This window comes from Podarcis tiliguerta (genome assembly GCF_965153285.1).
Source record: "Podarcis tiliguerta genome assembly, chromosome: W".
In the NCBI taxonomy this organism is placed as follows: Eukaryota; Metazoa; Chordata; class Lepidosauria; order Squamata; family Lacertidae; genus Podarcis; species Podarcis tiliguerta.
In genome coordinates this window covers 2,316,665-2,332,120 of record NC_139552.1, presented here as the reverse complement: position 1 = coordinate 2,332,120, position 15,456 = coordinate 2,316,665, and the positions used below count along the sequence as shown (strand labels likewise).

At 43.2% G+C, this 15,456-nt stretch overlaps 1 protein-coding gene across 1 annotated transcript; it reads left to right on the top strand.

Annotated features, from left to right (window-relative positions):
• Window positions 1-5,412: 5,412 nt before the first annotated feature.
• Window positions 5,413-14,671, top strand: LOC310668755 (ras-related GTP-binding protein A-like; the record flags this gene model as incomplete). Its single annotated transcript, XM_083422088.1, has 5 exons — window positions 5,413-6,250; window positions 9,903-9,969; window positions 12,124-12,195; window positions 12,343-12,565; window positions 14,471-14,671. Exons 1-5 carry the CDS (start codon window positions 6,160-6,162, stop codon window positions 14,669-14,671), a joined length of 654 nt encoding a protein of 217 aa, XP_083278214.1. The 5' UTR covers window positions 5,413-6,159.
• Between the last annotated feature and the right edge of the window lie 785 nt (window positions 14,672-15,456).

Genomic DNA, 15,456 nt, shown 5'->3' with positions numbered 1-15,456 from the left:
TATCAAAGCTGCTTTTGTATTTATTTTTTCTTGTAAAAATTCCAAAATGTCTATTATATTCCTCACGTTGTCTGATAAATGTCTTCCTGGGAGAAAGCCTGCTTGGTCCTTGTGAATCTCCTCTATTAAAACTTTCTTAAATCTTCTAGCCAAAATATCTGCAAAAATTTTGTAATCCACATTAAGCAATGATATAGGGCGGTAGTTTTTAAGTTGATGTTTTTCAGACTCAATCTTTGGTATAAGTGTGACAAAAGCTTCTTTCCACGTTTCTGGTGCTCTTTTCCCCTGAAGTATATCATTACAGACTTCTTTCAAAGGCTGAATTAACCAGTCTTTCAGTGATTTGTAATATCTAGCAGTCAGCCCATCAGGTCCTGGGGACTTACCCAGTTGCATATTCTGAATGGCACTCTCAACCTCTTGGTCTGTTATCCTGTAGCTCAGTTTTAATCTACTTTCTTGAGATATTTTTGGTAGCCCATTCACTTTCAGAAATTCCTCTATGTCTGCTTCCTTCTGGGGTTGCTGAGAGTAAAGCTGTTTAAAGTATTTTTGAAAAGCAGTCCTGATTTCAACTGGGTTCTGTATAATTCTTCCTTCCACTTCCAAATTTGTTATTGTATTCATTTTTTGTCTCTTCTTTATTTGCCATGCCAATAACTTTCCACATTTATTTGCCAATTCAAAAGTTCTCTGTCTCATTTGCCTAATCTTCCATTCAATTTCTTGGTTTATCATTTGCATATATTCAACTTGATATAACTTAATCTCTCTTTAGATTTCCTATGATTTTGGTTTTGTTCTCAATCTCTTTTCTCCCTCATTAATCTTTTCCAAAATCTTTTCTCTTTTTTCCTTTTGTAATCTCTTTTTAAGCGTGTTTTGTTGTATCAAGAACCTTCCCAGTATTCTAGGTTCTTGTGGTCAGTGCAGACCTGAATCTTGTGTTGCGCCCCTATCAACAGATGTCTCCATCGTCGGAACGCCGCATAGATCGCTAGCAGTTCGCGGTCATATATGGTATAGTTCTGCTCCGATTTGCTCAGCTTCCTTGAGAAAAAGGCACACGGTCTCCAGTCCCCTTCGGCTCCCCCCTGCAAGAGAAGGACCGCCCCAATGGCTCGGTCGGACGCGTCGGTTTCCAACCTCATGGGCTTTGTCAGATCCACATGCAGGAGCTGCTCTTCCGAAGCGAACGCCTTCTTCAGCCTTTCAAAGGATTGCTGGGCACTTTCTGTCCAGACGAACTTCTTCTTGCTGCTGAGACAATCGGTGATGGGCGCTGTCAGGTGGGTGAAGTTCTTGATGAACTTCCTGTAGAAGTTACTGAACCCTAGGAACCTCTGCACGTCCTTCCGGGTTTTGGGTGCCTTCCACTCCAGCACCGCCTGCACCTTGCTCGGGTCCATGGCCAGACCCTTGTCCGACAACTGGTACCCCAGAAATTCGACTTCTCTGGCATGGAACTGGCACTTTTCCAGCTTCACCCACAGCTGGTGCTTATGCAGTCTTTTTAGCACTTCCCGGACGTCTCTGACGTCTTGCTCCTCATTGTCCAAATAGATTAAGACGTCATCCAGAAAAGCCACACAGTTCTTGAACAGCAGGGGACCCAACACGTGGTGCATGAAAGCTTGAAAGCAGGCGGAGCCTGATTGTAATCCAAAGGGCATAACCAAGTACTCAAACGCCCCCAGGGGGGTGAACATGGTGGTTTTCCATCCGTCCCCTTCTCTTATTCTAATCAGATTGTACGCCCCCCGGAGATCCAGTTTAGTAAAAACAACCAATCTGGGTTGGTTTGTCTCCTTTTTGTCCACAAAGAACACGGGACTGCCCCCTACCGCCTTTGATTCTCTTATGAACCCTCTCTTCAGATTCTTGTCAATAAACTGCCTCAACTCCTGCATCTCCTTGTCAGACATGGCATACAATTTTCCCGTTGGTAATTGCGCCCCTGGGACCAAGTTGATTTGGCAGTCAAAGGGCCGGTGGGGGGGTAGTTTGTCCACCTCCGTCTCGCTGAAGACTTCCCTTAGGTCAGCATATTGTCTTGGCACCTCCCCTTTTGTTCCCACTGCCAGCCCAGCCACCCTGGCCACAGTCATTCTGGGGGTTCCCCCCCCCCCCCCAGACAGTGCTCCAAGCAGTACGTAGATCCAAAGGTGACTGACTGCTGGTGCCAGGACACTACTGGGTCATGCAGGGCTAGCCAGCTCATTCCCAGTATGATTGGAGGTCCAGCTAGCGTGGCCACGTGGAAGGCAATGGTTTCTGTGTGCCGAGACACCCTCATTCGCATTGGGGGGGTCTGGTGTGTAATTTCTCCTCCCAGAATCTCCCTCCCATCTATGGTGCTCACTTGCAAGGGAAAGTCCAAAGGTATTAAGTGGAGTTGGTGCTCTAGGGCAAATTCCCTGCTGAAGAAATTGCAGGAGCTGCCTGAATCCAGCAACCCTTCCACCTTGACTGGGTACCCGTTTGGGAGTTCTAGCACCACTTCAACAGCTATAGCTGCCCTGGGGGGCTCAGGTTGGGGAACTTTTAATGGTCGTTTGCCTGGCTGCCCTCCCTTTTGCTGGGCAGCCAGGCCCTCTCGTTTCCCTGCATCTGCTCAGGCTCTTGCTGTTCCTCCCCACTGGCAGCAGTTCCAGCCATTCCTGGCCACGTCTTCCTCTGAGGGCGGACCCTGGCAAAGTGCCCTGGCTGTTGGCAAAGAAAGCATTTTTTCCCCACTTTCCAATCCTTTCCCTCTCTTCTGCGACCTTCCCTGGGTTTCAAAACGCTGCTAGCCCTCCCCCCGTCCACTTCCATAGGCTCCCCAGCCTGGGAAAGCTCTCCTGGTATGTCAGGAATGCGGTAGTCAAGGCAACGTTCCCCTCCTTTTCCCTCGCGCTTCTCCTGAGCGTGCGCTTCCTGACGTACTCCAATGGCAAGTACAGCTTTGGTTAGCTGATCCATGTTCTGGGGACGGGGCACCCTTGACAGTTCGTCCATGACACCCGCAGAAAGCCCTTCCTCGAATAGCATTTGAATAGGCTCCGCGTCCAGCGACCATCCAAGTCGGTGAATTAACATAGCAAAACGCGACCAATATTCCCGGACTGATTGGCTCCCCTGCTTGCATCTCATCAGCTCCCGCCTGGTCACACTCTGTGCCACTTCATTTGAATACATCGCATCCATTGCTTGGAAGAACTTCCTAAGATCCTTCAGGGCAGCATTCTGCGTGGCCATAAGGGGCCTAATCCAATCTCTAGCCCCGCCCTGAAGGTGCCCCACCACGTAAGCAACTCTCTCGTCATCTGCAAAATCATCATGCTGCAGATCTAGGGCATATTCTATTTCCGTTCGGAATGCATTATAGTCCTGGGGGTCCCCCCAAAACTTCTGCACCAACCCAGGTACCTTCCTGGCGATGGGGGTGCGTCTGACCTGTGCATCCTGAGCGCACCTTTCATCCAGCCTCGCCGTTAGGAGAGCCACATGCTGTTCCAAGTCTCGGTTTCTCTCTACCAGACTCTGTCCTCTAGCTGCGCCCTCCTGGGCTCTGGCTCCCTTGGTGACGCTCATGCTGTGTCTCCTCCACGCTGCGCACAAGCAACGTAAGGGATTGACGGATTGCTGTTATGGTTCTAGGGATTGCTTGTGCGTAAATTGCCTTTACTCGTGGCTGTCTTGCATGGTTGAACCCTTTCTGACAGAGCAGCCTCTATCTCATGGCTGCCTCAGTCGCTGCCAGAATCCGTCAATGGGCGTTTCTTAAACCGCTTCCAACGTAAAAGCTGCTTGACGCCCAGTCTCCTCCCTCGTTGCCTGCGCGCAAGCTTTTTGCGCGCTGTGGGTGTGGGCAACGGAGCACTTGTCCCCTCTCTGCTTGTCTCCTGCGAAGAGTCCTGGAGCCAACTCTCCACTTCCTCTATCTCCTCCCCTTCTCCACTGGTGTTACGCTGATTTCCTTCCCCAGCGTATGGGCTATCCCTCCTCCTACTGGTACCCTCTCCACCATCGTCCAAGAGCCCTCTCACCTCCTCCTGCTCCGATGGCAGTTCCCTGACACCAACACATAGTTTTCATCATCATGGCAGGGATGGTCCTTTTCCATAGAATTCTTATTCATGGAGTTGGTTTTTCTATCCTGCTTTTCTCTACTTTATGGAGTCTCAAAGTGGCTAAAAATCTCCTTTCCCTTCCACCCCCACAACAGACACCTTGTGAGGTAGGTGGAGCTGAGAGAGTTCAGAGAGAAGTGTGACTGGCCCAAGGTCAACCAGCAGACTGCATGTGGAGGAGCGGGGAAGCGAACCCGGCTCACCAGATTAGAGTCCACCACAGAAACGTATCTCTTAAAACTCTGGAGCAAGCTGTTCAGTTCAGCCTCATAGTGATACTGATTTCCAGAGGGAAGGTTGGTGATGAGCAAGATCTGTTCCCATTTCCCAACACAGAGACCATAGAGCAGTTTCTTTTGGGGCCTGAACCTGCAGAGTGTTTCTGTTCAGAATTTCCGTGGCAGAAATTGGCCAAGTGCCTTTATAAACATTCAGCTTCTCAAATCGAACCCCATCATGAAACTTTCAGGTGTAGCTGTTGGAGGTAGAGGGCAGTCTGCTTTCAGGACTGATTTTAGAACCCTCTTACATCAGGCCACATGGTCACTGGAGGTGGCCCCATCATGCAGACTTGACTATCCACCCAGGGACCATCTTGTTTCTTTTATTCTTATACAGTGGTACCTTGGGTTACATACACTTCAGGTTACATACTGTTCAGGTTAGACTCCGCTAACCCAGAAATAATGCTTCAGGTTAAGAACTTTGCTTCAGGATGAGAACAGAAATTGTGCACTGGCGGTGCGGCGGCAGCAGGAGGCCCCATTAGCTAAAGTGGTGCTTCAGGTTAAGAACAGTTTCAGGTTAAGAATGGACCTCCAGAACGAATTAAGTATGTAACCAGAGGTACCACTGTATTATTATTATTAGGGATAGGGATAGGAGATAGGGATAGGGTTATCATCATCATCTTACGTCACTGGCTGAGGGACTGCTGTTCTTGCCTCACCTTTTCCACACCAGGTGACTTCAATAATACTGATAATAATAATAATAATAATAATACAGTGGTACCTCAGGTTACAGACGCTTCAGGTTACATAGTCCGCTAACCCAGAAATAGTACCTTGGGTTAAGAATTTTTCTTCAGGATGAGAACAGAACTCATGCTATGGCAGCGGGAGGCCCCATTAACTAAAGTGGTACCTCAGGTTAAGAACAGTTTCAGGTTAAGTACGGACCTCCAGAACGAATAAAGTTCTTAACCCTAGTCATGCTGGCCACATGACCCAGAAGCTGTACGCCAGCTCCCTCGGCCAATAAAGCGAGATGAGAGCCACAACCCCAGAGTCGGCCACAACTGGAGCTAATGGTCAGGGGTCCCTTTACCTTTTTATTATTCCAAAAAGAAATGCTTCTTCTGGTTGTCAGTATTAGGAGGATGCCTACAAGCCTGAACCTTTCTGTAAAAAATCCAACAAAAAACAGGATTTAAATCAAGTCTTACTGACTTGTGATTTCAATCGTGATTTAAATCGTGACGCTATAATGTCCTTGTTTTAGTGAAATAAATTGTTTCGTTAGGAAGGAAATGATTCTTTTTCTCATTCCAATCAAGGACAGCAGAAAAGTGGTCCAAATAGAAGCTGTTAACTGATGAAACCTCACCATAATTTCAGGATTTCACAGGACGCCAGCAAGGGTGAAGCTTTCTGTAAAAACAAAAATCAAGTCTTACTGATGAGTGATTTAAAAGTTGTGATTTAAAACGATTTGATTTAAATCAAATCCACCCTCAATAATAAATAATTTTGTTATTTATAAACCACCCATCTGGCTGGGTTTCCCCAGCCGCTCTGGGCGCCTCCCAACAGAATAATAATAATAGTAATAATAGTAATAACCCTATCCATAATCCCTAACCCTAATAATAATAACAACAACCCTATCCCTAATCCCTATCAATAACAACAACAACCCTATCCCTAATCCTTATCCCTAATAATAATAATAACCATATCCCTAACTCCTGTCCCTCTCTCTCTAAACCCTAACAACAACAACAATAGTCTTATTATTTATTCTTCCTCCCCAGGTTCTCCTGATGGGCAAGAGTGGCTCCGGAAAGACCAGCATGAGGTCCATCATCTTTGCCAACTACATCGCCCGCGACACCCGCCGACTGGGCGCCACAAGTAAGACGAAGGGTGCTGGGTAGAGATGGGGGATGGGGTGGGAAATGGGCGGGGCGGAACCAGGTTTTATTACAGTGTTCCCCAAAATTCATTCAATTTAATTCGATTTCAAGTGAATTAAATTTCATTCAAATTCATTCAATTTAATAGCACAAATTCATTCGATTTCATTCAAGTTAATTCAATTTCTTGTTATTGTTATTGTTATTACTATTACTACTACTACTACTACTAAGAACCTTGCAACCTTCGCTGTCGCTTGCTCATCTCGGTCTGTCAAGAGAAACTATTATTATTATTATTATTATTAGGAAAAGAACTGTGCCAGAATAATAAAAAGAAGGACGAGTTTTTTCTTCTTTTTCATTTCATTCTTATTATTCAAGTTCATTCTTCTGCGTCTTCTGGTGCTGATGTTCTTGGCCAAATGATAATGAAAATAATGATTATGTTAGGAATAATAATCTCATTTTCTTCTTCTTTTTCTCTTCTTCCCTCCTCCTCCTCCTCCTCCTCCTCCTCCTCCTCCTTCTTCTTCAGCTCGTTCTTATTACTGTATTCAAGCTCATTCTTCTTCTGGTGCTGCTGTTCTTGAGCAAATGGTGATGATGATAATGATAATGGTAATGGTAATAATTGTTGTTGTTGTTTAGTCGTTCAGTCGTGTCCGACTCATTGTGACCCCATGGACCAGAGCACGCCAGGCACTCCTGTCTTCCACTGCCACCCGCAGTTTGGTCAGATTCATGTTTGTAGCTTCGAGAACACTGTCTAACCATCTCGTCCTCTGTCGTCCCCTTCTCCTTGTGCCCTCCATCTTTCCCAACATCAGGGTCTTTTCCAGAGAGTCTTCTCTTCTCATGAGGTGGCCAAAGTATTGGAGCCTCAGCTTCACGATCTGTCCTTCCAGTGAGCACTCAGGGCTGATTTCCTTAAGAATGGATGCGTTTGATCTTCTTGCAGTCCATGGGACTCTCAAGAGTTTCCTCCAGCACCATAATTCAAAAGCGTCAATTCTTCGGCGATCAGCCTTCTTTATGGTCCAGCTCTCACTTCCATACATCACTACTGGGAAAACCATAGCTTTTACTATACGGACCTTTGTTGGCAAGGTGATGTCTCTACTTTTTAAAATGCTGTCTAGGTTAATGGTAATAATAGGAATAGGAATAATAATCTTGTCTTCTTCTTTTTCAGCTCATTCTTATTCAAGCTCATTCTCATTCATTCTATTCCAAATGATGATGAAAATAACGATAATAATAGGAATAATAATCTCTTCTTCCTCTTCCTCTTTTTTTCCCAGCTCGTTCTTCTTCAAGCTCATTCTTTTTCTTCTGCTGCTGTCCTCTGCCAAATGATGATAATAATGATGATGATAATAAAAGGAATAATAATCTCATTTTCTTCTCCATCTTCAGCTGGTTCTTATTGTTCAAGCTCATTCTTCTTCTGATTCTGCTGTTCTTGGCCAAATGATGATGAAAATAATGATAATAAGGAGCCAGAATCTAGTACTAAAAGAGCATTGGAATTGATTCAAGAATTTGGTCAGGTAGCAGGTTTTAAGTTAAACAAGTTGAAAACCAAGGTTCTAGAGAAAAATTAAACTGTGATGGAGAGAGAAAAGTTTCAGAAGGAGACAGGATTAACATTGGTTAAGAAAGTGAAATATTTGGGGGTTAATATGACTGCTAAAAATGTGAACTTATTTAAGGATAACTATGAAAAATGTTGGTCTGAAGTGAAAAAGGATTTAGAAATATGGTCAAATTTGAAACTATCACTGTTAGGCCGAATTGCTGTCATAAAAATGAATGTATTGCCAAGGTTGCTGTTTTTGTTTCAAACATTGCAAATTGTGGACAAAATGGACTGTTTCAAGAAGTGGCAGAGAGATATCTCTAGATTTGTCTGACAGGGCAAGAAGCCTCAAATAAAATTTAAGATATTAACAGATGCTAAAGAAAGAGGTGGATTTGCCCTGCCAGACCTTAAACTTTATTATGAATCAGCCGCATTTTGTTGGCTGAGAGAATGGATGCTTCTTGAAAATACTGATGTCTTGGATTTGGAAGGTTTTAACAACGTATTTGGTTGGCATGCATACTTGTGGTATGATAAGGTTAAAGTTCATAGAGCCTTTAAAAACCATATTGTCAGAAAAGCATTGTTTAATGTTTGGATAAGATACAAGGATTTGTTAGAAAATAAAACCCCAAGATGGTTGTCACCAATGGAAGCGAAGGCGTTGAAAAAACTCAATATGGAGGCCAAATGGCCGAAGTATTGGGAAATTCTGGAGCAAGAGGGAGACAGGCTAAAATTGCAGAGCTTTGAAAAATTGAAAAACAGAGTGCGAGATTGGCTCCATTATTATCAAATAATGGAGGCATATAATTTGGACAAAAAAATAGGCTTCCAGGTGGAAAAATCAAAATTAGAAACAGAATTGTTAGAACCCAAAGTTAAGAATTTGTCAAGAATGTATAACTTGCTGCTGAAATGGAATACTCAAGATGAAACAGTGAAATCTGCTATGATTAAATGGGCACAAGATGTTGGACATAACATTATGATGGCTGACTGGGAACAGTTATGGACCACTGGTATGAAGTTTACGGCATGTAATGCCTTAAAGGAGAATTTAATGAAAATGATTTACAGGTGGTACATAACACCAGTCAAGCTTGCAAAAATCTATTATTTGCCCGATAATAAATGTTGGAAATGTAAAGAGACTGAAGGTACCTTCTTTCACCTTTGGTGGACGTACCCAAGGATTAAGACTTTCTGGGAGATGATATATAATGAAATGAAAAAGGTATTTAAATATACCTTTTTGAAAAAACCAGAGGCCTTTCTCCTGGGCATGGTCGGCCAATTGGTGCCAAGGAAGGATAGAACTTTTTTCATGTACGCCACAACAGCAGCAAGAATACTCATCGCAAAGTATTGGAAGACACAAGATCTACCCACCCGGGAAGAATGGCAGATGAAGCTGATGGACTACATGGAAATGGCGGAAATGACTGGCAGAATCCGAGACCAGGGAGAAGAGTCGATGGAAGAAGATTGGAAAAAATTTAAAGTATATTTACAGAAATACTGCAAAATTAATGAATGTTAGAAGAATGCTGGAATGAAGTTTTAGCAGAAATGTTATAAAGAATTAAGAAACTGATTAAAAAAAAAAAGATTGAGAAAGATGGAAAGGATTTGCTGAATTAGCTAAATTGAACTAGAATACAAAAAAGGGAGGTGTGAGGAGGTCGATGAAACAAGCAAATGAAAGGTAAACATATGGAAATTGGATGTGTTTTTAAATGTTTTTAAATGTTTTTGTATTTTTTATTTCTTTGATGTATTGTTTTTTAGTTTTTCTTTTTATTTTTGATGTATTGTTTGTTAAATTCTTTATTGCTTTTTTCCTTTTTTTCTTTTTGTAACTATAAAACTTCTAATAAATATAATTTTTAAAAAAAATGAAAATAATGATAATAATAGGAATAATAATCTATTCTTCTTCTTCAACTTGTTCTTCTTATTCGAGCTCATTCTTCTTCTGGTGTTGCTGATGATAATCATCATCATCATCATCATCATGATCATGATCATCATCATCATCATCATCTCATTTTCCCCCTTGCAGTCGATGTGGAGCACTCGCACGTCCGCTTCCTGGGCAACCTGGTCCTCAACCTCTGGGACTGCGGCGGGTAAGTACCTCTTGCCCCCCCTCGCCAAGTTAAAAGGTACCCCCAGCGGTCATCCAGTCTGACCCGCTGCTAGGCAGGAATCTTGGCACAAGCAGCCAGGACAGACAGCCGCCCAGCCTCCACTTGAAATCCAGTCAATGGAAATTGCCATTTAAACCCCTCGTCCAGTTCGAATCCCAATTTAAATCAGCCAGACTTCCCTAAACAAGGCTGCCTTCAAATGTCTGGAGAAACCCAGCCGGATGGGCGGGATATAAATAAAATTATTATTAATATTATTATTTAAATCAAATTTATTTAAATCACGATCTAGATCACTAGTCAGTAAGAAATTAAATCCTTTTTTACCAAAAGGTTCAACCTTGCTGGCTTCCTCTTAAAATGGACAAGCAGAGGGAAGTTTCCTTTTTGGAAGAATAAAATCCCCGGTTTGTTTTTTTACAAGAAGACTCAGCCTTGTTGGCCTCCTCTGAATACAGTGGTGCCTCGCAAGACGAAAAGAATCCGTTCCGCGAGTCTTTTCGTCTTGCGGTTTTTTCGTCTTGCAAAGCAAGCCCATTAGCGGATTAGCGCTATTAGCGCTATTGGCAGTTTAAGGGCTATTAACGGCTATTAAAGGCTTAAGGGATTAGCGGATTAGCTGCTAAAAGGCTATTAGCAGCTTAGCGCTTTAGAAAAAGGGGTTGGGGAGCGGAAAAAAAACTCAAAAATTTTCGTCATTTTCGTCTTGCGAAGCAAGCCCATAGGGAAATTCGTCCTGCGAAGCGCCTCTGAAAACAGAAAACCCTTTCATCTTGCGGGTTTTCCGTCTTGCGAGGCATTCGTCTTGCGGGGCACCACTGTATCGACAAGCAGAGAAACGTTTTCTTTCTGGAGTCCTCAATTTCCAGAGTAGTTTTTACACTGATATCCTGGGTGGATTTGATTTAAATCTCTATTTCAATTCACCATTTAAATCCTTGTTCTTTATGACTTGATTTAAATCCAATTGAAATGTTCCGCCTTGCTGACACCCTGGCACCCTCTGAATAGGGACAAAACTTTTTGAAAACATAAAATCCTTTTTTTGCAGAAAGGTTCAGCCTTGCCGGCACCCTCTGAATAGGGACAATACTTTTTGAAATCAAAAAATCCTTTTTTTTTCCCCCACAGAAAGGTTCAGCCTTGCCGTTATCCTCCTAATATTGACAATCAGAGGAAGGTTTCCTTTTGGGAATAATAAAAATCCATATTTTTTTTAATGGAAAGATTCAGCTTTGCTGGCATCCTCTTCATGTTCACAACATAGGCTTCATTTATTTACTCTTATTTTTTACCACTCTATCCCAAATTTCCCTTTTCCTTCTCCTCTTAGATTGAAAGACGTCATTATGACATTAGGTTGAGGTTTCATAAGTGAGCCATTTCCAGCTGGTTTTAATACACAAAATTGCGTGAAATGGCCTCAATTTCATCACCATTTGCTCACCAGTGTGGGAAACTGGTAATGAAATGGCATGAAATTGCATTAGTCGGTTCCCCAGCATGGAAAATCGATAATTAATTATTATTAATAATAATAATAATAATAAAAGTTTTATTTGCATCCCGCTCTCCCCGGCTGAGACTGGTCACACCCGTTTTTAATTGGCATAGAATTGAAATTTGAAACTGTTTTTTTAACTGGGATAAAATTGACTTTCTCAGGCAGGACACCTTCAGCAGCCAGCAGGACAGCATTGCCCACCTCCTTTCCCAGAATGCTTTGCTGGAAAGGCAACCTGGCCCAACTCTTTCCCCAGAATGCTTTGCTGGAGAGGCAAAAAAAAAAAAATAATCATTTTATTTTTTTAAGAAAAGAAAGGTTCAGCCTTGCTGGCATTGTCTTAATCTTGACAACTGGAGGAAAGTTTCCTTTTCAGAACATTTTTTTTAAAAAATCCTTTATTTGCAGAAAGGTTCAGCCTTGCTGGCATCCTCCTAATATTGAAAAGTGGAGGAAGTTTTCATTTTCGGAATGTTTTACAGAAAGGTTCAGCCTCGCTGTCATCCGCCGAATATTGACAAGCGGTGAAAGTTTTCCTTTTTGGAATAATTTACAGTCTTGCTGAATATTGACACCCGGAGCAAGATTTCCTTTTTTTGCAATAATAAAAATCCCTTTTTCACCTAAAGGTTTGGCCCTGCCAGGACCATATGGACAACTAGTAAGATAGTCAGAAGAAGAAGCGCAGCAGCGAGAGGAAGGTATAAATGATAAATTATCACCCGTTTTTTTGACTTGGCACACCTCCTTTCCCAGAACCCTTTGTGGGAGATGCCTGCCTTGCGGCAGGTCTGTCTGGATGAACCCTGAGGGTCCCTAAATTGATTTCTATCCCCCGGTTTCCTCAGTCAGGATACCTTCATGGAGAACTACTTCACCACCCAGAGGGACAACATCTTCCGCAATGTCGAGGTCCTGATTTACGTCTTTGACGTCGAGAGTCGGGAGCTGGAGAAGGACATGCACTACTACCAGTCGTGCCTGGAGGCCATCTTGCAAAACTCACCTGACGCCAAGGTCTTCTGCCTGGTCCACAAGATGGACTTGGTCCAGGAGGATCAGCGCGACCTGGTGAGCGAAAGGGGACCCTGGGGGGGAGGGGGCCTTTAATTCTTCCAAAGGTTGTCAGTATCAGAATAGAGTTGTTGTTGTTGTTGTTATCATTATTATTATTATAAGCCGCCACGAGCGGGCGCCCAGATGGGCAGGGTATAAAGAATAAATTATTATTAGTATTATTATTATTATTATTATTATTATTATTATTATTATGTTCGGAGCCACGGGGTATTATTATTAGGGATAGGGATAGGGGTTAGAGATAGGGATAGGGTTATTATTATTATTATTGTGGTTAGGGATAGGAACAGGGATTAGGGATAGGGTGGTGATGATGATGATGATGTTGGGAGCCGCCCAGAGTGGCTAGGGAAACCCAGCTGGATGGATGGGTTATTATTATTAGGGATAGGGATAGGGGTTAGAGACTAAGGTTATTGGTCTTAGGAGGATTGCCAGAGTTTTAGGGTTCCGGAAAGGAGACCTGCCTCCAATTAGCCATATTGAGAGGGTGCCAGCGAGGCTGAACCTTTCTGTAAAAAAGAAGGATTTAAATCAAGTCTTACTGACTCATGATTTAAATTGTAATTTCAATCAATTCAATTGAAATCAAATCCACCCTCAATAATAATAGTAGTAGTAGTGGTATTATTATTAATAATAATAATGCTATTATTTATACACTGCCCATCTGGGCAGCTCCCAACATAATCATCATCATCATCCTATCCCTATCTCTAACCCCTATCCCTAACCCTAATATTGATAATAATAATAATAATAATAATAATAATAATAATAATAATAATAATATATTTATTTATACCCCACCCATCTGGTTTCCCCAGCCACTCTGTGTAGCTCCCAACAGAATAATAATAATAACCCTATCCATATTCCTAACTCTTACAACTATTTCAGCAAGGCTGAACCTTTCCGTAAAAGGAAGGATTTTCGGATTCCAAAAGGAAACCTCCCTCCGATTGTCTGTATTAAGAGGGTGTGGGAAGGGGGGGGGGAAGGTCGGCTTCCCGAGAGCCAGGAAGCACTCTGCACTTACTCAGAGGTTCTTAGGTTCCTGGGGGGAATATTGCGCTGGGGAAGGGCTGGAGTTGCAACCCCCCAAATACTACTACTACTACTTACTAGACTATTGTCACTCTAGCCAACTTCCCTAATCATGATAATAATAATTATTATAATTATCCTGTTATCACTGTGGGCAACTTCCCTGCTGATAATAATAATAAGAACAACAACAACAACAACAACAACACTATTATCACTATTATCACTTTCATGATAAGTTTTCCATAATGGGGAACCAATTGATGCCATTTCATGCAATTTCAGTACTGATTTTCTGTACTGGTGAGTAAATGGTGAAGAATTTGAGGCCATTTCATGCAATTTCATGCATTAAAACTGGTTTGAAATGGCTGGCTTCTTAAACCTCAACCTATTGTCCGAATTACGTCTTTCTAAGAGGAGAAGCAAATGGGGAATTGGGGATAGAGGTAAAAATAAGAGCAAATAAATGAAACCAAGGTTGTCAATATGAAGAGGGTGCCAGCAGGGCTGAACCTTCGTGTAAAACGGGATTTTATTATTCCGAAAAGTATTGAGGCGATGCCAGCAAGGCTGAACCTTCCTGTAAAAAGGGATTTTATTATTCCAGAAAGGAAACCTTCCTCTGCTTGCCAATATTAAGAGGATACAGGCAAGGCTGAACCTGTAAAAGGGGGGTTTTATTATTCCAAAAATCATTGTCCCTATTGAGAGGAGGCCAGCAAGGCTGAACCTTCCTGTAAATAAAGGGTTTAAATCAAGTCTGATGGGCGAGGGATTTAAATGGGGAAGGGGCTCTGCGGTCATCTAGTCCAACCCGCTGCCAGAACGGATTTTTTTCTCCTACAGATTTTCAAGGAGAGGGAAGAGGATTTGAAGCGGCTCTCGCGCCTGCTGGAGTGTACCTGCTTCCAGACCTCCATCTGGGACGAAACTCTCTACAAGGTGCGCCCAAAATCTTTCCTTTTCTTTCTTTTTTTGCCCATACAGTCGTACCTTGGTTCCCGAACGCCCTCAAACTTGGGCCTTTCAATTATTCAATTCAATTGAATAACACAATTTCGTTCAATTTCATTCAACTTAATTCTGCATACTGATGAACACCCAGCCCAAACCCCTTGATGATCTCTTCCAGCGGCTTCATATAGATATTAAAAAGCACGGGGGAGAGGACGGAACCCTGAGGCACCCCACAAGTGAGAACCCAGGGGTCCGAACACTCATCCCCCAACACCACTTTCTGGACACGGCCCAGGAGAAAGGAGTGGAACCACTGTATAAGAGTACCCGCAGCTCCCAGCCCCTCTAGGCGGTCCAGAAGGATGTTATGGTTGATGGTCTCAAAGGCCGCTGAGAGATCCAGCAGAACTAGGAAACACCTCTCACCTTTGTCCCTAGCCTGCTGGAGATCATCGACCAGCGTGACCAAGGCAGTTTCAGTCCCATGGTGAGGCCTGAATCCCAATTGGAAGGGATCCAAATGGTCCGCATCCTCCAGGCGTGCTTGGAGTTGTTCAGCAACCACCCGCTTAATCACCTTGCCCAAGAATGGAAGATTTGAGACTGGGCGATAGTTGGCCATATTGGCTGGGTCTAAAGACATTTTTTAAAGAAGCGGTTTAATGACCGCCTCTTTCAGCGGGTGTGGGAAGGCTCCCTCACAGAGGGAAGCATTTGCCACCCTACGGAGCCCATTGCCCAGCCCTTCCCATCTTGCTTTTATCAGCCAGGATGGACAAAGGATCAAGAAGACAGGTGGTTGGTTTCCCGCGTCCAAGCAGCCTGTCCACATCCTCGGAGGTAACAGATTGGAATTGATCCCATGTAACAGGAGT